This window comes from Cottoperca gobio, chromosome 15 (genome assembly GCF_900634415.1).
Source record: "Cottoperca gobio chromosome 15, fCotGob3.1, whole genome shotgun sequence".
NCBI lineage: Eukaryota > Metazoa > Chordata > Actinopteri > Perciformes > Bovichtidae > Cottoperca > Cottoperca gobio.
Window position 1 is genome coordinate 12,752,485 of NC_041369.1, and position 23,927 is coordinate 12,776,411.

Genomic DNA, 23,927 nt, shown 5'->3' on the forward strand with positions numbered 1-23,927 from the left:
TTTGCGAGTGGAGCTGACCATGGTCCTGAAATAAAGTCCGGCAGTTAAATCATGTAAACGTGGGACTCAAAATCTGCCAAACCTAGTTAAATTTAACTTATAAAATTGTTTTTAACCAACGAAGATGGGTGTAATTTCATTTAGTCACTTAAGCACTCATCAGAGGGGGAGAGGAAGCCGCTGACAGGAAGCACACATACACACACACACACACACACACACACACACACTTCAGGCCTACACTCTTGTCAGAGTTGTCTAGACCAAATATTGGGATAAAGTTATCAACCGTTATTTGATTTCAATTTTCTCCACGCACCTCACCGAGGTCATAATAACAACTTTATTTTCAGTGGTGCATAAATTAATTACGCGCATTTAATAACTAAAATATCATTATATTCCCCCTTTAATAACATAAACGCTGCACGCCAGGGAAACCCTTAATAGCGCGGGGCCCTGTAACTGGCCATTATCCGCCTGTAATGATATTACAGAACCAATTACGCGCCATTAGAAGGGATTTTCTGCACTTTATGTGGTTTAGTCCAATCCCGCACTCCTCTTCTAAATTTCAGCTGCTTCTCGAAGCCTCATTTTGCCTCCACCTCAGAGACGCATGGCGTCTGCGCTCTGCCGTCCCAGATGCGCTTTAAAACTAATTGAAAGGGTCCCGCAGCAGATCATTTATCTGAGGAAGCGAAATAAATCGCAGGACCCCTTGCTGTGAACAAAATCAAAAATTTGGCCTGGTGAGTGCTCTACATGCGCAACCCCTTGTAAAGTGGACCCCCTAACACACCCTGACGAGCAATTAACCCACCCGACAGTCAATCTAAAACCCAAAAGCAGTCATCCTCCTTTTTTTAATATATGAAAGAACCAAATAAAAAAGTGCAGCGGGTATGTGTGCATGTTTATGGTTAGGGAATATGCTTGACTCTGGAATAACAATCACTTGTGATGAATTTTTTTGGCACCAGAGCAGAGCTGCCGTTTGCCACCCTGGGTATAACTCCCTCTCTCCCTTTCTATATTTCTCTGACACTCACACATATACACACACGCGCGCGCGCACACACACACAAACACACACCAGGGGTTGGGGGTGAGAGAGACAAAGCCCTGATAATCCGATTAGGACCAATTAGGCGTGAGATTCTGCGACACTAGCTGAAAGCCTTAACACTCTGTAGACAGTTATACAGTTATAGAGACATCTGGACACTCCCAGAGAGACAGAGATGTGTGTGTGTGTGTGTGTGTGTGTGTGTGTGTGTGTGTGTGTGTGTGTGTGTGTGTGTGTGTGTGTGTGTGTGTGTGTGTGTGTGTGTGTGTGTGCGTGCGTGCGTGCGTGCGTGCGTGTAGGAGAGAGACAGAGACAGAGAGAGAGAGAGAGAGAGAGAGAGAGAGAGAGAGAGAGAGAGAGAGAGAGAGAGAGAGAAAGAGAGATCTGGTCACTCCCAGTCAGAGAATCAGTGGAAGTGCAGCAGCCACTTCTCTCCAGAACGGGAAGTCACTCACATCAGCATCCTCTCTGCAGGTAGGATGCTCATCTCACATCAACTTTCAATCTTACGAAGTCCCGCACGGCTCCACCTCTTTTTAGGACGATTTAATGTGTTCATTTTTTCACCACAGATCTGAATGGTACCATCCGAGGCTTTGGGCTGAAACTTTTGTCTCTGTTCCAGGTTCAGTTTCGCAGCTCGGAGACGCGCCAGGATGTTCTACTTTCACTGTCCGCCTCAGCTGGACGGAGAGTGCTGTCGCTCCAACACATGTAAGATGTCTCTGCTGAATTTTCACAGCATCGTTTTTCAGTTGATTTCACACAGCTGCGAGGTATTTTCTAATGTCTCTCTTAAAGCTGGAGTCTGAAAAGTTTTGCTGCGTGCTTGTGTGTATTGTTGTTGGAGTACCGAGAATAGGCCTGAGCAGATATTTTCATTTTTTATGATCATCTTTAATTAAAAATTAAAATGACACAGGCCTATAATAAAGTGATCATTTAAATGATTGTAGATTGTTCAGTTAGTGATCGTCCTAACAACAGATATTTTCCATCTTGAAAAATTGAAACTTTTCATTTTAACATCTAAATCAGCGAGTTTTTCTATTTCCCACAAATTCAAAGGATGATATAAAGGGTTGATTCTGATTTTCCCTCTGCTATGTCAATCTGCTCGCTGTTTTGGTGGAAAGCGCTGGTGGTTTGGCCCCGGGGCAGAGGGGGCGTTTTGTCCCGGGCACAGATGTTGGGTGTCATGGCTCTTAGTCCGTCATGGTTCCCCTCAGACTCCCAACATCAATGTTTCATGCAACTAATGGGAATGCAAAATGTGCCAGAGATATTGTCTGCTTTGGCCAATATTTAGCCTATAGAATTGTTGTGCCTTTCTTTCTTTTGATTATTAAATTGAATTGAATTTATTTTAACACATTTACTGAATTGATTTAATTGCACACATGCAATTGTAAACCTAATTGTATTGACTGAATTATCTCCAATAAACTTATTTTTTTCTTCTTCAGTGAATTCAAGCGGCTTTGGCAACCACGCCCCGGCTGATTTTGATGATGGATTTCTACGTAGAAAACAGCGCAGAAACAGAACAACATTTACTTTGCAACAGGTAATTATTTTGCAGCACTCAAATATCCTTAATGAGAAATATATAGAACTTCACTCGAAGCGAAACAGACATAGGGCACTGTACCCAAATCCAAATAGGAAAAGAAGAAAAAACTTGGCAAAGTTGTCAAAATGAAGGACTTTGGCAGAGAGTTTTGCTTTCCAGATAACTATCATCGACACAAAAATAAGGCTTTTATAATTGGTTTGATGCGATATCAACCTAAAAGAAAATAATAGCAGTGCTTCAAACGTGTGAAAATAAAAATACAAGAGTAGGACACCTCTAGAAATGAATATATTTCCTTTTGAAGATCATGCACGTTCATAACTGTACATTCCCCTCTCTATGCAGGCAATTTGACGTTAGGCCAAAATGTTAGCCTATTTTAGGCAGCTTCATCTTTTCCTTCTAATAGTCTGTTATCCCTGTGAAAGCGATTACAGTTTTAACCAGCATAGATCTGATGATGATAATATTAACGAAGAGAAGAGAAGAAAAGACAAGACAAACCTAAATAAATACATAAATAAAGCACAAATACATCAATAGAAAATAAACTTATTTAATGTTTAACTGGTGTTTTGTGTCCATGCAGTTGGAGGCTTTGGAGGCCGTCTTCTCGCAGACTCACTACCCGGACGTGTTCACCCGAGAGGAGCTGGCCATGAAGATCAACCTGACCGAGGCCAGGGTGCAGGTAGGCAGCAGGAGCGTAATGTGTCCTGGGCACGTTTGACCATGCAAGAGAGGGTAAATTAAGCCACTCTGTCATTCCGGCGATGCACTTTAATAACATCAACATAATGGTGAATATTAGATTAGCTTGATTAATCGGTCATTCATAATTAACCAGCGATAATGTTCCTCACTAATTCGTCCGCGTCTCAAAGGTAGGAATACATCATCCATGCAGATCTTTTTCCAGTTACGCAGACAGAAAACGATATGTGCTTTAAAAAGAGGGCAAAGCCCTGCAGCCTCCAAAACTCTCTCCCTCTCTCTGTCACACACACACACACACACACACACACACACACACACACACACACACACACACACACACACACACACACACACACACACACACACACACACTTTAAAGCACAAACATACACAAAAAAAAAAACCACACACACACACGCACCTTAAATTTGTCAATTTATATTCCGGTCCTGCCCTGCACATATGCGCGGTTATAAACTTGGTCAGATGTAATTAAGTTATGTGTCCTGTATGTAATTTCCCGCATTCCAGATTTGCTTTTGGGTTTTGTTGTGCGCACAGATCTAATTGTGGGAAATATAATAGTTTGCCTTTTGTTCCCCAGGGTCATTTTACTATCGCTTAAACCCAATGGCGGGGTTGATAATGGAATCCAGCGCTGTAAATTAGGGATTGTAAACAAATTATTCCCCTCCTAATCCGATTACCACATTCCTATTATTAAATCTGAACATGAATCCACCGCAGTATGCAGGGATATTAAACTTACATTATTATTAGAAAATAAATTTCCTTTCTGTTGTAGTGTTATTGCCCCCCTTTTTGTAAAGTGTCAATGGGCCTCCCCCGCATTAAGAGCACGCTGCAAATTGAGATTAATGGAGCAATTATAGCCCATTCAGAGACGGGTGTGTGTGTGTGGGGGGGGGGCGCGACTTCTAGCTGGAAGGTGCAGGGGTGAGATAAGTCCATTGGTTGTATTGTTGTCCTGCCACCAACATGTTGTCCTTTCTTTATGCCGAATGAATGCATGTGTTTTGTTTGGCTGTTGACATCATTTATACCTCTGGTACAATAGGAGGGATGCAGAGCACATGCGCACCGACGCTAACCTCCATTCACACATCATGATTAATGCCTGCTAGAACCAAGTCCTAATCGAATCTGATGTTGTCAAACAATCACTAAATAGGGAAATAAACGACTTCATCATAGCTGCCTCTCTCTCGGGCAGCACAACTGTCAGTGGGAAGTCATTAAAATATGATAATGAAAAATTGCTCAATTAAATGTTGTTATAGGCAGTGACCTTCATTCGATTAAGATACTAGAACTTGCCTATATGTTCTCAACTGTGTGGATGGGGAAGTTTTTGGGATAAGTCGGAGACTGTGGGAAATTAGGGTGCTGGTGTGACACATTCAAACCCATCTTCATATATCTCCAAGACAAATCAAAGCAAATAGAGCATTTGTTAAAACTTTGCTAGACCTGTTAACAATATAGAAAACATATAATATGTATGATTTAAGTTTGCAATTGTTTGTCTATGATCTGACAAAAGAATGTACAAGAGAAATTAAGATCTTTGTAAGAATCAATTTGCTATGGATATAAAGCTGCCTTCAATAAATAAAATAAATGGATGCAAACTGCTAATGTGTCAGGAAATGCAACCATTTTCCAGTTTTAATTGGTGATTTAATTTAATTGTCTTTCCTTTCTTTTTTTTTAATGCAGGTTTGGTTTCAGAACCGCAGAGCAAAGTGGAGGAAGACAGAGCGAGGGAGCGCAGACCCTGATGGAGGGAAAGAGCAGATGAGTGACGGCACTCCTCCATCTCGCGGCATCAACTCTCAGTCCCCAGTGGACCACAGCAGAAAGCAGAAAGAACCACTGGAGATGCAGCAGAGGTGAGAAAAGACAAATATATGATTGTTGTAGCTGTTATTGTTGTCAAATAGTACCCTATTGGTAGCATAACGATTGCTGCTGGTTCAGATTTGCAGACAGTATTTGGATGATGGACAAACATAAGAGGCAATAACCTTCCTGTGAAGAACAGTCACCACAAAACTTACAGCCATCTAGATCATTTCTGATTGCACAGTGTCCTTAATAAACTCTTCCAATTAAATTGATTGGAAACAAATCAAAGCTGCGGAGAAAAGCAGCTCTGCAGTGCATGTTGTAGGAAAATAGTATTTTTAGAAATGTATGCGTATTAATAAAATAATTTGTCCGTTTTAACTCCTCACTAGATAATTGAAAACAGTATGTCTGTTTTCTCCAGTATCAACAGGACAGTGGGTCCAAGTGGTCCGTTCTTCCCATCTTGTATACCAGGCACACTCCTCAACTCTGCCACCTACGCCCAGGCCCTCTCACAGGTCGCCACGCTGAAAGGTAAATATGATTCTCAATAATTGACAAAAGAATATCGTGATAATAAAGATGTGATGATGTAAACATGGTTTCCAGTAGTCTCATCACAAATCCCACTTTTGTTATCTTTCAGGTAACGGCTTGTGCTCCTGCTGTGTTTCTGACCCCATGGGCTTGTCCTTCCTGCCGCCCTACGGTTGTCAGGGCAACCGCACAGCCAGCGTCGCCTGCCCTGCGCATGAAGGCCCGTGAGCATTCGGAGGCTGTGCTGCAGTCTGCCAACCTGCTCGGTGCGGCGACTGGTCCCGGCTCTGGTGTGGGAGTCCTGTCTGGAGTCGGCATGGGCCCAGCTGGGCTGGCGAGGCCCACTGTGGGTCCCTCCATCGAGGTGCCCATCGCTTTGGGAAGAGGGGGAGACAGCTCCAGTCCCAGCCCGGCCAACAAGGTCCCAGTCCTGGGCAGCAGTCCTGACAAACACCCTCACTGCTCCAAGGAACCTCTGGAGAAAAAGTGAAGCGCTGGACACAAACGTGGATGTACTGATACTCTAAATCTGTGTGATCGTGCCTGTTATTACTACTCTACTCTGGTCCTATGAGCAACTAAGCACAACTACTGACTGACTCCAGAAACAGCCTGGGAGAGACTTTACTGATATCACAATGTATGGATGCAAACATTAAAATATTTATTTGACAGTAAATTATTATTGTTTGTGAGAAATGCTGAATATTCGGGGCCTTGTTAACCCCATAGAAGCACAAGTGTGGTTTTGGATCTATATCTGTCTTCACGCACTCTTGGACTATTTGATGGACTAAAATAGATACAACATGTGTGCAACAAAAACCTGTTTGATAATGTGAATTTAAGTAATCCTGATACAGTCCCTCTCGTTTTCATAAAGAGGACAGATGCTTACATTGTAAATGTCGATGCATGTAAACTATGTGGTGATGGCAGGACCGGGAGGAGTTTTGAAGGATTTTGGCAATATAATGTTTATGCCATCAGGTTATTAATGGGCTCAAACAATCTCTCATTCTTTTGATTTTAAAGTGAAAGTGCACTTTAATATTAATCATTTTCAGTGTAAATGTGTACATGTGCCAGAATACAGTATGTTCACGTGTGAACCCCAGGCAGGCTGAAGAAGACCCAGTGACAGAGCGCTGGTTGTCCCTTCCACTCTGTTAGCACATCTGTAGCGCTAGCAGACAGGGAACACACCAGTCCTGTTGTGACATGTTCTTTAAAACAATTAAAGATGTAGTCGCTCATGTTCCTCTCCTGTTGCCTCGCGCTCCAGCCATCTGTTCTGATACATTATTTATCAGTTTCCCTTAAAGCCGGGAGAGGAGAGCAATTGTAACTCTTATTATTTATTTACTTTTAGGAACGCTCAACCTCTTCCTCTCTCTCTCTCTCTCTCTGAGCATTTTTTAATAAACCCCATTAAACATGATATATGCTATTTATTAATGTTGAATTTCCATTTTTTTTTTAAACATCTCTCATCACCTCAGGGCTCTCCACACAGTAGCTTTTCACAGGCAATACATGTGTTTATTTATTATTCCTAAATATCTCTCCTCACTAGAATGACTTTTGAATAAAGGATCAGCTGATCAGATTGAGAATACTTAACCGCAGAGCACACAACCAATAGTTGGGCTGATTCAATTTGCGTCCTTGAGGATTTTTAGGAAATTACTTTTGATAGTCAATAACACAATTAAGTAAACTACACACACATTATCATGAATAATTGATAAGAAATTATGTATTACCATGAAGTACTGATTCAATAATTGATGAGGCGACACCCTGGTGACATAGAAGAGCGAGATAATGTCAGAAGTCGTGCCAGGAGTACAGAGCTCTCACATCCTCTTTTTACACCATTATGTGTGCATGTTGTAAGAAGCCTACGAATACTCAAATAAAGTGACATTTTCACTGACTGTGAGTCACCTTCTTGTGACATTAACCCTTTTTAAGATTTGATGGGATTTCTATTTTATTGGGACACCTTATTTAAAAAAAAATTTTTAAAACCCACAACATCCTATAAATAAATTTACGCTTTTCATACAGAAATGTCAAAATGCAGTTAAAATTAACTTTCAAATAAGAAACTATTATGGCCTATTTTTATATATATTTGGTATCATAATATTATATAGCAGGTACTCTGTTGTATCTATTCATGTAACAAATAATATGACTAAAAACATCATGTCCTAATATAATGATTTAGCTTTAAGAGAATTCCACAGCAAAGATGTTAAGCCCCCTGACATGGCAGCTAATGATAACACAATATCCTTATACAAATCAGCTCTTTTTCTAAAAATGTACCAATATGGACGACGGATTCCAGCCAACTCATACAAAAGACGTGAAAAACACATTCAATCTCTCCAAAATTGAATACAGTAGTTGTGGAATTTAATCATTAGCCAAAACAAAGGATGCTGAAGTTATAATGACTCCGATCATCATTAAGTTCTGCATGGTGCCCATAATTCACTGCTTTAATATTTCATAAACAAGTCAAGTTGGTGTTGACATTCAGCTGTGCATGTGGCATCATTGATAATTTTCTGTCACCTAAAAAAAGTCCCGAGGCGGTTTTGTGGAGCATTGTTATATCAAATTAGCTGGAGAGCGGCCAGAAAAGCAGACAAACATGGTGAATATGGGGGACAGCAGTTGAACTCTGTTCTTACAGTGCAGTTAATGGGCTTCTTTTGTTGCAGTAATGAAATATTTTGCTGGGACGTGGGGAAATATGTCCTGAAACAGGGAGACGTTGTGCACATGCACCCGTCAACAGACAATATAAGGCACACAGAAAGAGACATTATGCTTTAAAAAGACTGGCACATACATACCATTTTTTTTACTTGACATCGGGTGCAACACCTACAATTTTACTATTCAAGGACCCAGCTTCCAAAATCAGACATAAAGTGCATTCAAGGCCGGTCAACAGAAGGGCCAAAAACACTCCGCTACAGTATCATCTCTTTTCATTCCTGCAACAGACCTGATCAATAACCCAATCAATTAGAATCAATTAAGCTCATTTCTGAATGGAGATAATACAAACAAAGCATATCTTAATGCAGCAAGTAATGTGCCTGTCTGCTGTCTGCCACATAACCACTGCTCCTTACTCAGCACAGGGAAGAGCATCCTCAGCGTTTGTGATCAGTGCTTACAGTCCTTACTAGCTTCACAATACAACTATGTTGGAGCTTAGTTGAAGAGTTGCACTGTGCAAAGACTGAAGATATGTATAAAGAAAAGTCTAAATCTCAGTACAGTACCAAATTGAATTGAACGCCTGTTCTCAATTTGTCCACTAGAGGGACTTACAGAGCAGGAAACCAGCCTTCATTTGAAACTTCAGTGGGGAAATTAAGCATTTTGGATTAACACACACTGAGTAATATTTGCTATGGGGCGTTTTTGTAAATTGAATTGTATTAATCAAAACTATGTTTTTATAAGTACCGGCTCAAAAATAGCAACACAAGATGATACAGCAGCTAGTAGCAAATTCTGAATGAAGATGTTTCATATCTGTGAGGCTGATTATCTCATCTACATGGAGGAAATGTAGACACGGATGTTACTGATCGACAAAGAATCCAGTGTGGAAAGAAAAATGGTGGATGAGATGGTAGAGGTTGTTTAGAGGGGAGGAAAGAGATTAGTTAAAAAGGGATTACCTCAGCCTTTCTCAAAGTTTAGTATGCAAAACCATCTGTGTGTATGTGTGTGTGTGTGTGTGTGTGTGTATGTGTGTGTGTGTGTGTGTGTGTGTGTGTGTGTGTGGGCATATGTGGAGGAGTGTGTCTCCATTAAGGCCCATGTGTGTATGTCCATCATCTCACCAGGCCAGCCCTGCACCCGCCAAGAATCCCAGGAAACTATCTGCTACAGCAATCTCCTATTATAGCAGCGGCCTGTAGGAGGGGAGGGAGATGGGGGAGGGGGAAGGGTGAGGTACAGTTCCTCCCCTTATGGCCTCTTCAGCTGGAGGGTGAGTGAGGCTGTAGCCAGGGAGATTAGATGTCCATAGTTTTAGTACTGTTATAAGAAGTGTAAAACTAATGTTGAAATGAACCTCTCAGATATGTGTTATTAAATGAAAAACCTCTGTGAAAGGAAGTTAATGAACAAATCTGCTTCTGTCATATAGTACTATATATAATACTATATATAATACTATATAATAGTCATAGGCTTCATCCAAGTCTATGGTGACCAGGAGCCACTTGTTGACACTTCATATAGTACGTGTTAATTCTGTTCTAGAAGAGGGTGAAACTCTAGTGTGAGGCAAATGAGTTATTTATATCCCGCAGAGGGGGCACCCAAACCACAGTCCCCCCCTACACCCCCACCGAACACCCACAATAATAACACACCTTCAGGATATTGGGTTTTTCTCCTGGTTTAGAGCACACAACCTCTTCAGTCAGTTGCAACGCTTTCCTACTTTGTGACAGTTAGCTCTAGCTCCTAATAGCCAACAGTTAGCTGTCCAGATTTATAAATAGTTGAGAGGCTGTTTGTTTCATCCATCTGACACTCGACACCAAAGGATCTCACAGATCCGCATGCAAGCTCAAGCCCTCATTCTGTCCCCCCATGGTGGACACTCTCTGTGGGACAACTCCTCTATTTCTGTCTGGTCTCCAGGCCCGGGTCCCGCGGCATGACTCTGGACAGATGCTCAAAGACCTGACGGTGGACTACATAGAGGTTTTTGCTTTGGATTGTTGTCAATAGAAAGAGACAGAGAGAGCAGGATCAGATCTGCAAGGTCTTTTTTGGGAGCCTTCTGAGGCGTTTACAAATAAGGCCCAAATTATGGATTATAAAACTGGAAGGTAAGACAAGAGGTCACTCTACATTCTTGTTCATGTTGAAGGAGGGACAACTCCAAAAGAAAATAATAGATAAAAAGCCTAGGTTAAAGGTAAAACAATAGCTACTCAACATTACACACGTGTGCAGTGTCTTTTTCAGTGAATTAAAGTGTAAGAGTAAGAATTTTCATGCAGACAAGTGAATACATAAATGAAAACATATGAAATAATTATTTGCTTTAATCTCCAAAAGAAAATATACATTAATTTACTAAAAGGTATTGACTGACAGCATTTTATCTTGATTCCACTGACAGTTGGTGACATATAAACATTTGGTCACATCCTTTCTGCTCTCAGATTTGACAGCTTTGCTGCTGTTCAGTCTTAGTTTGGTCCACACTCCCTCTGGAAATGAAGCCTCTTTGGTGTCAAGTTTTAGAGTTGGAGGCCCGTCACTGGACAAAAATAAACCTGTCACATGCAAGGATTAACAGAAATTAAAAGATTAAAAAAGAGTTTGACATGAGATTATTGTTGCAAAAAAAGGGCTAAGATTAGGTACAGTTACTAAAACTGTGCATGTTTTCTTTTAATGCTACTTTATGATGTTTATAGATTCTTCTTTCTTCACTGAACAGAATGAGTCGATTGGGTAGAGATAGAGAGACATTTCATTCATTAAGTCAGAGATTGTGTGTGCTAATTGTTTTGTTGATGCTTACCATGAATTGAAAGAATATGCTTATAATCAGTGTGACTAACAAAATATAAGCCCTCGCCTAATTTGCTGTTGTTTACTGCTTCAGTAGAAAGGTGTTGCACGACATTTTTAAACTTCCTTTTATTTCTGCATCAGTTTTATTTCATAGTGACAGTGATAGCAGCACAGCAGTGTAGTGTGTAGCAGTCCTGTAGATGCATGAGAGATGGATGGTGTCCAGGTCAGAAGATATTAATGAACTACTGGATATTCTGAGCAAGGTGAAGGTGATGCCTGACAGCTGCTGTAAATTTAACCAGAACATACCCATGACGTTACCTTGTTGCATCTAAATGTGCAAACATTGTATTTTAAAAGAAAAGTACAACAGGGGAAGTCTATTAGAAGGTTTGAAGATAGAACTTATTTTAGTACGGAGTTTTTAAGCATTGTTTTTAACTCTGAGGTTTATTTTATTAAGTAGGTTTTGCATTACATAAGTTTTACATTTTAAATCTAGGTTATTATAAGCACAGTTTTGAAGGCCCTCCAAAAGCAATACACAACAGCCAGCATACGGGTAATGTGTGAGAGTAACATGGCTAGGAAAAGTCATTGCATCAACAGATACAAATATATCACAGCACTCACTCATGACCTGTTTTAGATTTACAGATTAGAAAACACTGATTTTATTTATTTAAAAAGATTTGCACAGACATCCCCACTAACTACCTCCCCTTATTAATTACCTCTGCTAATTGTTTTATGTTTTATACACTTTTTAGTTTGTAAATGGGTCATTTTGGTAATGATAATGTTTCCAAGTCTAAATTAAACACAGTTGGTTTTTATTAGTTTAAATATCACATTGAAACATTTTAGATGAAACATTATGTACTTATACCAGCAATATTGTTTTCTAATATTACCTCTGAAATCTCAAGTCAGGAGCAATTCTATGTAAGGGTATTCTAATCTCCTCTCACCTGCTCTCCGTACGGCAGTAAAACCAAAGGGGTTCCACTACAGTTGACTGGGCCTAACAAGACTTAAAAGGGAAACAGCTTAATGTCCAACCTGCACTGGTATAACTCATCTATCCTCTTATTAATATTAACACATTGATAATGGGACATTTTGTTTTAGTTAGTTCCCACCTCTAATTAATGTTAAACCAACGTCTATAAATCTAGCTTTTATTCCAAAAGTGAATCACCCATACAATAAATGTGTGTGTTTCTGTGTGTGTGGTCATCTAAGTTTGTACGGATCCTGCTTTCCCGAAATAACTCACGTGAAGCTGTTGTTACTGTGCCTGGCAACAGTGTAGTTTTATTCACAACATGTCTCTGAAGGTCATAGTGATGAGTAGAGGGATTTACAGGGCTGTTTTGAGAACCACATACAGTACATTGCTGCTTAATGCAAAAGGAAAAAGTGTCTTATCAAAGCCAGCTATCATAAAATAGGCACTACAACAAACAAGTTACAGCTTGTAAAATGATCTCACATAAGAGAAAATATTTAGTAATCTCAGGCTTTGGATCAAGGTTGAAATACATCCCACATGCATGCCATGCAAACATTATTATAAAACTCATTCTTTTAAGATGAATGCATGAGTGCTTTTTCAGGACCAGACTAATTCTCCTTTCTTTTCTCTTTTAGGAAAAGAACAAATTCCAGGATTTCTTTGTACAGAGGCCAGAAAGAAAACGTTAAAAGAATCCAAATAAAAAACCCTGACTCAGGGCGCTAAACTCTGGGTCCTGTAGCTTCAGCAGCAGGCAGAGTGTATCATTTCGAGGTCTGTGTTTGCATGAATGACTGAACAACTGAGGACAGAGCTCTTTGCTAGCGAACCTGCATCATGACCTCAGTTGAGAAGCGCCGCTCAGGCCGAAAGAGTGGCGGGCATCGAAAGCACAGCGATGGAGGCTACAGTGACACCTCCAGTGGTGGGTCCTTCCTGGATGAGACGGACCGTGAGGTCAGCAATCTGACAGATCGAGCATTCAGAAGTCTCTGCATTGGAGATGAGGCTGTTTATAATGACTCAGACCTCTGCTCGTCTTCTCCCTGCACCCAGAGAGACAGACAGCTGGCCTTTAACCAGAGTGGCCAGGACAGAGAGGACAGAGAGAGGGAGGAACTTAAACGAGCTGCACATGAGAGCTTTAGCGTCAGGATGGAGCAGTATGGACAAGACTGGATCCATGGAGGAATGTATGGGGCTGAGATCCAGAGAGATCCACAGTGGGAGGTGTATGGGGAAAGGACACCGGGGAGGGTTTCTGCCACATTCCAGCACTCCTTTGTGGAAACCTCTCAACAGGGGGAATCTCTGGGTGAAGAACAGCTCTCTTTCCTTAGCAATGGAGCCACAGAGTTTAATTCGCAGCAACGCAGAAGCCGCTCCAGAGTTTCCTCTCTGATCAGAGCTTTTAACTCTGAGGGACAAAGGGACGGAACAGGGACGGATGGTAAACTCAGAGAGTGGAATGATGAGACAAGTTGGGACAAATCAGCTCTGATGAGTATCCAAAGGGAACTTTCTGAGTTCTCTACATCTTACCAGCAAAACTTTGACAGTGGTCAGTTCCCCTTAGCTGGCTCCTTCTCATCCCGAGACACCAACTTATATTCCTCTAAAGTAGCAGCAGTGTCTCACATGAATTCTGAGTCCTCTTTTATGAGATCTTCCCACAGTAAACACAGCATGTCCACTGAGGTGAACAGTAACTCTAACTTCTTTATACACAGTGAGTTTAGTCCATTTAAGGTATGGAGGGACCATAACAGGTTTCCCTTCCAACAAGGAGAAGTGTCAGGGTTTATGCATTGTTCAGAGTTTCCAAAGTGGTATGAAACACCAATGTACAGGGAGCTTTCACTGGAGGCCCAACCACATGGACCTTATAGGTTTGAGGAGAGGGGTATCAGACAACCAAGGAATAACTCAGCCCCTTTCGTTCCTCCCAATCTTCCACGCTCCACCTCAACATCCACACTGCTGCAGAAAGCGTGTGCCGTGGAGACGCGTTGTGAGTCAGAGTTGACGGGTCATTACCCCCACAGGAAGAGGACGCAGAGCCTGGGAGCAAACAGGCTCCCATCACAACGGCCATCAACTGCATCACCTACCAGCGATATGTCTCGACGTGTCCAGGACACCATAAGCTCGGTCAAAGCCCTCCAGCAAAAAATCAAAATGATGACAGAGCAAAATATCGCAACAGGGATGACAGCAAATCAACAGGGGGGGCTTTGTAGCAATGATAATGTCATTCCTATTGGTTACAATACAACAGTGGCACCAAATGTTGTCAGCAATAACACAAGCACGACTCCCTTCAACATCAGCCAGCTGCTGACACCTTTAGTTCATGCACATCAAGAAGCAGAGACATCAGAGGTCCAGCAGTATGCAGTTTCCCCTCAACCTGTGGAGCATGCTCCAGTGCGAGCAGAAAGCAGGGGAGCCACTCCTGTTATTGGGATGTCCAGCTACAAGTCCAGAGCCACAAGCCTACTCTTCAATCTCAAAGACAACAGGAAAAGAGTAAAAAGCACCTACAGTCCTACCAAATTCAAAGGCTTGGAGACACTGGAGAAAAACAAACAGCCCTCTCTCCAGGAGCCTCGAGATACTGTGATAGACATCCCCAACTTTCCAGATCCAGACGTTCAATTTCTCCAGGTAGAGGAATCCAACAGGACTAATGCCGCCTCATATCAATATGCAAACCAGTATCATAGCCCCGGATTGTCACTTACAACACCAAATTCGCAACCTGCCCATACAGGTCAATATTCAGATTACACTTTAAGTGAGTACCAGACAGCTCAGATGCAAAGTGAGATGGTTCATCACTCTGGTCTCACTGGCTTCATACCTGAAAGTTATGCTAGCAATCAGCCGGCTAATGGACAGAATCTCTATGAAGACTTATCGTCATTTGCTCCCTATCAGCAAGGCATGATAGATAATGTAGAAACTCTGGGAGGAGATGTATACAGGCTTAATCCCTCTTATAGAGCTACAGAAACACCAAAGCTAAATGCTGACAACAATCAACACAGAGAATATTCAATAAGTAAGGCAGATGCTGAGCAACATTTTAATGAAACAGTGGGAAGGGAATTCACAAAGGTGGATAGATATCAGCAGCTCAAAGACAACAAACATGATTATAGTAATGTGTCCTCACAGGATAGGTGGAGACCGACAAACAGCCAAGACACAGAACATCTGAAAGCAGTCTCTCCATGGAAACAAGAGATAACTGCTTTAATAGAAAAAGACCAACATGCTTACCAAAGAGAAGCCACGATAACGGAAGAACTAAATTCACCAACAGACAAATACAGAGGACAAAATCAGCAAAGTATAAACAAAGAACTTGATAAAATAGAGTTGAGGGAGAATTTTGTTGTTGGAACATCTTCTCAAAAAAGGGCTGAGTTGGTCAATCCTAACATTTCAAACCGACTGCCACAAAATGCTCCATTTAGTAATGACACTATAGAAAATCCAGCATATTATGGACACCAGCAACCTGGAGCTTTTATAGACAAATATGCACTTCAAAAGTATTACAATGAGGAAAATGAAATGAAAGATAATTATTTGACACAGAATTATAACAAATGTGCTGATCAAGAATACAGAAACCAACACACATTGTATTCTAATAAAGACAAAAGTATGCTCACGCAAGAAACAGCTCAGAGAAAACAATATATGCCAATTCCAAAGGTGTATGAAATGCAAAGTCTTCAGCCAATAGAAACTAAACCACAACTTAATATGCAGAAACATTCATTATCTAACCCTGGTAATGCATTGGCCCCCACAAAGGTAAACCAGGTAGAAGACAGACAGTTTGTTAAAGTTGAGCCTGAACAGGCCATAGCAGAGCATAATAAAGCAAAACAAGCCCAAGCAGAGCTCGCAAAGGCTCAGCACTGGGCTCAAGTGGAGCAGCACAAAGCGGAGTCTGCGAGGTTAATTTTAGCAGGGCAGACTGGTTCGGAGAAAGTCAAAGCAGAAGAGGCCAAAGCAGAACTAACAGAGCACGAGAGAGTAAACCAGGTTAAAGCAGAACATATTAAAAAGGAGAAGAGAAAAGAAGAACAGTCCAGAGAAATACAACCAGAGTCTGCCAAAGAGGAACAGACAAAGACAGAGCAAATCAAAGCACATAAGGTAACTGAAGGGCCTACAAATATTACAGAGGAAGTAGGAGCAGAGCACTTGAGACAGGAGCAGGGTGAGCAGGTCAAAGTAAAACAAGCTGAAGCAGAGAGGCTAAAAGAAGAATACATAATGACTGAACTGGCAAACGCCGAGGAGACTAGGCAGGCAAGATTAGAGCAACCTAAAACTGAACAGGCCAGAAAAGAAAATATCCATACAGAGCAAATTGTAGAAGAACAGGTTAGAGCAGATCGAGTTGAAAGGGAGCAAATGGAGGCAGAACAAATCAGAACAGAAAAGTTAAAGCCGAACAAGCTGAAGCAGAGCGTAGAAAAACAGAACAAGCAAAACTAGAGCAGATACAAGAGCAACAAGCTAAATCAGACCAAGAAAAGACTAAGGTAGTTGAAGGGGGAAAGGTCAAAGCAAACCACATTCAAGTTGAGGATATTATACAAAAGAAAGCTGAGGAAGATTCAATTCCATTGGGTCGAGAAAATGCAGAGCAACCTACAACAAAGATAAGTGAAGCCAAAGAGAGAAAGGCAGAGCAGGCAAAATTGGAACAAACCAAAGTGGAGATAGCTAAAGCAGAGCTAACAAAAACAGAGAACATACAGGAAAAGTCTGCTAAACCCGCAGCAAAACTAACAGTGACACAACAGGTCAAAAGTGAGCCAGATAGGGTTGAGCAAGTTAGATCAGAGTTGGCTAAAGCTAAAGCAGAATTGGCTAAAATAAAAGAGAAAATGAAAGGAGAGCAAAAAAAGATAGTCAGAAATACAGTTCTCCCAAAAGAAAATGGGAGTAAGACAGATGCTCCTTTAAAGGTTAATATCAATACAAATGAAAATCAAGACCAGGCAACCGACATGCATCAACAGAGGGAAGACTTAGTTGTTAGCAGGCTATATTCAGTTCAAGCTAATATTGGGGTTGATGAGTATGAGCGTCTTAGAGAGAAATATGGTTGTGTTGACACAACTTCACCAACCAGAAACCAAGCGTTAGCTGCAGGAAATTCAAATGACGTCACTGAAACACCGGTCTTATTTCTTGATAAAGTTGAGACAAAGAATGACGAGAAATCAAAAGACAAATATAGCCCTGCAAGCAGAGTTGCAACAGTCAACACAGAAAATAAGGAGGAAGGAGGCAGCTTTAAACCCATTGAGTTGACGGAAAGTCAGTATGTGTACAGTGAGTCATCCAAAGAATTCAAATTATCGGATGGTAATTGTTTACCTACCAATCTAGATAAAAGAGCAAATAGTGATACTATTACTGATAAAGTAAAGGATGACAGTGTTGAAAAGTTGGGGAAATGTGAGCCTCTACAACTTCCACCCCCTGATATTTCACAGCAAAGAGATTCCGATTTGCCTAAACCGCTCCCCCTTGAAAGAAAACAAAAGTCAACTGAGCACAGTGCAGGTCCAGGTAAAAATATACATTTTATCCCTCCCAGAGTATTGTCCCATAAAGAGAGAACACAGACCAAGCAGGAGATTCTGACTTCCAAGATAAAAGCCCATGCTGAAAAAGAAATTTCAGCTATTAAAGAAAAGGGTTTTGCTGTACGAGATGGGTTTATATCCAAAAATTCTGCCAAGCATTTAGCAGGTAGTCAGAGTATTAATATACGACAGAGGCCACCAGCACAGGACGTGTCTAAAAAACATGAAAGCACAATGTCCAGTAATATTACACCAACGCACCAGATGGAGCCTTCAGTAAAACAGATGGAACCATTCAACTCAGTTTCACCTCCCATCTCTGTTACAATACCAGTGAAGTCTGCAGCAACCACCAGTCACTTATTAGACCATTCACAGACACAAGTTCCCAAAGAACCAATGAAGTGCAATGACAATGTGCCAAAACCACCCAGAGTAACAAAACATGCAGGAAGTTATACCATGACCACACATGAGGGCATGGTAGAAAATCAAGAAGAAAATAATCAATCTGGAATTAAGCCACCAATACAAAGTAAAGAGAAGGCACCCAAGAACAAGAAAGCAAAACAGGAAGCAAATCAAGGAGAAAATTCAAGACGGAAAAAGGGACATCATCTTTCAGTGAACACTGACCATCTCAACAAGACGAAAGAGGACCCATCACAAGCTATAGCTCTGGTTGAAGCTGAAAGCTTCAAACCTATGACGACACAAAAGACTGACAGTAAACATGAAGCCGTTCCTGAGGACTCAGCACCTTCACTAAATCTTGTCTGTGTTCAGAACGAGACTCCAGTAGCTGATGACAACTTGAAGATCATAGGAATAATGGTAACTGTACAAGAAAGAAAGCCATCTATGGACAACGGTGAGAGGAATAACAGCACTAAAGAACAAATTAATCTAAAAGAGAAAGAGTGCAAAAATTCAGAGCTAGATAAATGTAATCCCAGTTTAGGTGTGGAAGTAAGTAATGGAAATACATCTTCAAAAGAAGATAGCACAGTAAAGCCAAAAGATGGAGTTGTACGGAACACTCATTTGACAATGAAGGAAGAACAAACTAAAGTTGGTATGAATAATCATCACAAAAACAAGCAAGAAACGTCAATCCTAGAGACAAGACAGAACAATGTTTTTGATACAGCCACTGTGAAAAGTACCAATCTCCAGCAGGAGAGTTCTTCTATAAATGCAAGACCCCAAAGGGTAACCCAACTCCAAGAGCCATTGGCTGAAAAAGATGCGCCCTCCACCGTCACTGTACTTTCTAAAAATAAAGTGTTGGCTGAAACTCAACCCCTTCCCTACAAACAGGACATAATAGCGAGTGATACAAAACACCACACGAATGAAACACCAAAAGAAAACTCAGTAAAGAGCACAAGGAAACATGCAGTTAAGAATAATACTGAAGAGAAAAATCTGCCAAAAAGTCCAACAGCACATACCAAAGAGAACTTCAAGGCCAAAGTGGTGAACACAGCAATCAACTACGCAAATGATTCAAACAGCGCTGATGCTGAAGCTCTGATAAAACATGACATCCAGCCATCAGTGAAAGAAGAAATGACAACTGTTATATATCCATCCAAAAACAGCAACATAGATAGTAAGAGTGCACCCCTAGTGGAAGAAAAGAGATGTGACTCAACACCACTAAAGCCGTCCAACAAAACCAGTCTATCAAACCATTTAACTGAGAACGAAGACACCAAATTATCTCCAAAATATCAGCATAAAGAGACACACATCGGAGAAAATAATCAAGTTAATGATAATGTGCATATAGACAGCATTGCCATCAGAGTTGGGGCAGCAGTAACTGAGAAGGACGGCCTGAAAGTGGAAGGAAAACATCATGTCACCAGTGTATCTTCTGATGTAGTTGCAGCTAATGAACATAAACAAGTTGCATCATCGAATCTTGAAGAAAATGTGAACATTTTAAGCAATGAAGTCAGAACCAAAAACCTCACTCTAGCAAGTAGTGAGAAGCCGGTGAAAGACAGTTTGGAAGACACATTGACAGTACAAAGCGTGTTGTCCAGTGTGAGAAAACTGTCAGATTCCCTAAGAATCAGAAGTCAACACACCAACATAAACGCACCCAGTGACAATACTCAAGCTGAAAATGTAAGAGTAAATGAAGCCGGGAAATCAGTGGATGAATCAAATGTACAACCAATGATGGGAGACTACTTTCAAGTGCAAGGGGTATCAGAAACAGATGATGAACCACACAATCGTACAAATGGTGATACATCAGATGCTGGAAGGGAACTTCCAGGATTGCAACCAAACAAGGCAGCTATCAGTAATGAAGGAAACAATGAAGTCTTTGTGCTGGATCAAAGTAAAATGAAAACAATGGAATCAAGTTCAGTGACAGTTCAAGGTGAGAACCTAAAAATTAAAAACAGGGAAACAGAAGATGACCTGGCTTCAAAACAGAGTGATGGTCCCACAGAGAGACAGAGTAATAACAGTGAGAAGATAGAGGCCGGTCAAGCTGTTCACATCAGAAAACATCACACAGAGAACCAGTCCAGTTTATCAGCAAGGGAAAGACATTGCTCAACAAAGGAAAATATGGTTAAAGAAAAACTTGAAGTTAAACCAAAGCCAAAAGAAAGGGTATCCACAATACCTGATATATCAGCAATTGCAGACTATGCCAGATTAAAAGTAATTGTTTCAGAAGACGAGGCAAACCCAATTCAGGAATTCCCACCCAACAAAAAGGAGGGATTCTTTCCAATAATACAGAGTCGTCATAGCAGACGTCCAGTGTTTACTGTTGACCCACAAGACATCTCTGTGAAAGAGAAAAAATTGCCAAAAAAGACAGAGGCCAACTCCAAAGTGAACAAAGAGCCTAAACTTTTAGTATTTCCCATTACGGAGAAAGAACACCAAAGGACTGGGATGTTCAAACTGGGAGACAGAGAAAGACAAGAGAAAATGCTTTTAGATGCCAAGGTCAATGAAGGTGCATTAGACAATGGGGCAAAACATGCACAACATCTCAAAGAGAGAACCAAGTCACCATCAACTCATCTTAAGAACCAGGGAAGTGAAGAACAAATAGCAGGAACTGACACCCAAAGAGTTTGTCAAGTAGAACAAATTATTCATCAGACAAACAAACCTCCCTTGCAAGCAGCAACTTCATCTTCTTCAGTAAACATGCCAAGAAGCACATCTGTGTCCCAACACCTAAAGCCAACTGATAACTCTTATCCACATGAAAAACGTATTGGAGAAGTGTACAACATAGAGAAAATAATACATGAGAAGAAGATTGGGGAAGAGAGAACAGAAAAAACAAAACAAGAAAGGCTTGCAACTCTGCATAAAGAAACTGAAGCACAACAGCAGAGAAGAGCAAGACAGTTTGAGGAAAAACAAGCCTCTCGGATAGAAGACGTGAGAGTTAAAAATATGATAGAGGAGAATAGAGCTTCTCTGGCTGAAGAAGAGAGGAGAACTGCTCAGAGAGAAGAGGAGAGGAGAACAAGAGAGCGGGAGGCCATTGCTTTTAAGATCAAGGAGAGGCGGGAAAAACAGAGAGCAGCATTAAGAAGGGCAGACGAAGAAAGAGCTGCTCAAAAAGAAGAGGAGATGAGAGCAAAGCAAAGAGAAGAAGAAATAAGAATTAAAGAATTTGAGAAGAAGAGGAGGATAAAGATTGAGGAAGAGCGTAGAGCAAAATTAAGAGAGGAGGAAGAGCGAATAAAAGAGGAGGAGGAGAGGAGGAGGGTGAAACTGCGAGAAGAGGAGAGAGCTGCTCAAGAAGACCAGCAGAGAAGAGTGGCACAAAAGGAGCAGCAGAGGAGAGCTGCACAAGAGGAGCAGCAGAGGAGAGCTGCACAAGAGGAGCAGCAGAGGACGGGTGCTCTAATTGAGGAGCAAATGCGAGCTAAACAGATTGAGGAGAAGATACTCGCTGATATTGAGGAGAAAAAGAAAAGAAAACTGAGAGAGGAAGAGAAAGCTGCTCGAATTTCAGAGGAGGAAAGGATCAAAGAGATCAAGAAGCAGAAGAAAGCAGAGCAGAAGATTGAAGAGCAGAGGGGAGAAAGAAAAAAAAGGGAAGAATGGATGAGAACTCAGAGAGAGGAGGATGAGAGGAGAGCTGTTGGAAAAGAAAGAAAAGAAAAGCAAGTCGGAGAGGAGAGTGCCAGACTCCTTAATGAGAACCAAGCAGCACTGAAAGAGGAGGAGAACAGGGTAGCAAGGGAACACATGCTAGCTCAAGGAGAGGATGAGATCAGGGCTAAAAAGAGAAAAGAAGAGGAAAGAAAGTTAGCCGAACGCAGAGAAAAGGAGAGAGCCACTCAGATGGAGGAGCAGAAAAGAGCAGCACCGAGGATGGATGCTCTCCAGTACTATGCCATCACCTCAACAGAATCAGAGAGGAAACCCAGAGAAAGACAGCTATGCTCCCCTTTACCTTTCCAACAAAGACACAATCCATCAGGGCTTGGGTCAGCTGAGGACTCAGGAGCCTACACTAGGTCATATAGGCCACATGCCCCTGCATCTCCAGCTCCATCCCTGCCCCGCTCCAACACCTCCTCTCCTGCTCTGGGAGGCAAGCCCTCAATGTTCAGGGTGAAGGATAACACTTTCAGAGGTTCCTCTTTTACCAAGTCAGTCAAACCACGCTTCCATAAGAACTTTGGAGAGGATTTCCGGGTGGGTTCACCCATGGACAGAGGAGAGGAGGAGCAAGAGATGATGAGAAGCAGCGCTGGAACCCCTGTCTATCCTGACGCAGGATTAAACAGACTTTCTGCTATCAAAGAATCCTCCACTTTTCCGCCACCATATTCATCACAGGATTACTCAGCCCCTCTCCCACAACACAGGCCTTACTCCAGGAGGAGCATTGCTCTGGACGAAGACGACTCTCGCTCTGTCATCAGCAACATGTCAGAAGATGTGGAGAGTTTTGCCACCAGTGCAGCAGATCTGGCAGACATACGAGGCCTGTATGACTACGAAAGGTCAGAATCGGCCTGTAGCTTCAGCAGTGATGTCTCCCGTTCGATGGGTAAGCCTCCGACTGTTCCCCCAAAGAGTGAGCAAGCCTTGCGGAGAGCAAAAAGGTTGACTACTCGGAGAATCAAGAAGGAGTTTTCCAAAACTGCAGCAGACAGCCCTGCTGATAAATCTCTTCAAGAAGGCTCCAGTAATCCATCCTCCTCCATTGAGGTATGCTCCAACATCCGCCAAGCTGTGGCTTCCCCTCATTTTTCCTCACCTGTCTCCCTCGCTCATGCTCCAACATTGGGGTCTAGCTTGGCTTCTTCACACACAGAGCACCAATCTTCTTACAGCTATGCTTCCCCTCATGCCACTGGTCCTATCTCCCTCGCAGTTGCTTCACCTTATGCTACTGCCCCCGTTTCCATCCCTGTTGCCTTGCCTAATGCTACTGGCCCTGCTTCCCACACTGCTGCTCTTAAGACAGTTACTCATGTTTCCTCTTCTCCCACTCTCCATCATGTCAACCACCCAGCTCCAGCTCCAGTGACACAGTACCATGTAGAGTCAAGCTATCCCCATTCCTACCCTCTGACCCAGCGTAAGGTGCTGCAAGACCTCGGCTCTGGCCAGTATTTCGTGGTGGACGTGCCAGTTCAAGTGAAAACGAAGACTTTCTTTGACCCGGAGACGGGAAAGTATGTCCAGCTGAATGTGCGCGAGTCCGGCCAGAGCACCTCCCGACTGCAGCCCCAGCAGACGTACATACAACCTCAGCTCCAACCCCAAATGCAGGTCAAGCTTCAACAACAGCCCCAGGCCCCTCCAGCTGGCAAGCCCTTTGTGCTTTATCAAGGCAACCATGGTTATCCCGAAGACTACCAACCTCCCGCTATCAACTCTGTACCCTGCCACAGTTCATCGACCCCCGTGACT

The 23,927-nt window shown here is 42.0% G+C and overlaps 2 protein-coding genes across 3 annotated transcripts; both read left to right on the forward strand.

The window, feature by feature from the left end:
- The first annotated feature begins 1,725 nt into the window (after positions 1 to 1,725).
- Positions 1,726 to 6,304, forward strand: drgx (dorsal root ganglia homeobox). Its single transcript, XM_029450332.1, is given in 7 exon segments — positions 1,726 to 1,783; positions 2,536 to 2,636; positions 3,235 to 3,336; positions 5,103 to 5,275; positions 5,656 to 5,768; positions 5,881 to 5,975; positions 5,977 to 6,304. Coding segments are annotated over 7 exon segments (927 nt in total). The 3' UTR covers positions 6,262 to 6,304.
- Positions 6,305 to 10,326: 4,022 nt separating this feature from the next.
- On the forward strand, positions 10,327 to 21,581 carry c15h10orf71 (chromosome 15 C10orf71 homolog). Of its 2 annotated transcripts, none has more exons than XM_029450394.1 (2): positions 10,327 to 10,654; positions 13,008 to 21,581. In XM_029450394.1, the coding sequence occupies exon 2, from the start codon at positions 13,210 to 13,212 to the stop codon at positions 16,891 to 16,893; it is 3,684 nt and encodes a 1,227-aa protein (XP_029306254.1). In that variant the 5' UTR covers positions 10,327 to 10,654; positions 13,008 to 13,209; the 3' UTR covers positions 16,894 to 21,581. The 2 variants fall into 2 exon arrangements, with proteins under 2 accessions (XP_029306254.1, XP_029306255.1); XM_029450395.1 differs by lacking the exon at positions 10,327 to 10,654 and adding an exon at positions 11,145 to 11,194.
- The last annotated feature ends 2,346 nt before the right edge of the window (positions 21,582 to 23,927 follow it).

Excerpts from the sequence above, each read along its gene's own strand:
- c15h10orf71 (XM_029450394.1), top strand. The coding sequence starts at position 13,210 with ATGACCTCAGTTGAGAAGCGCCGCTCAGGCCGAAAGAGTGGCGGGCAT.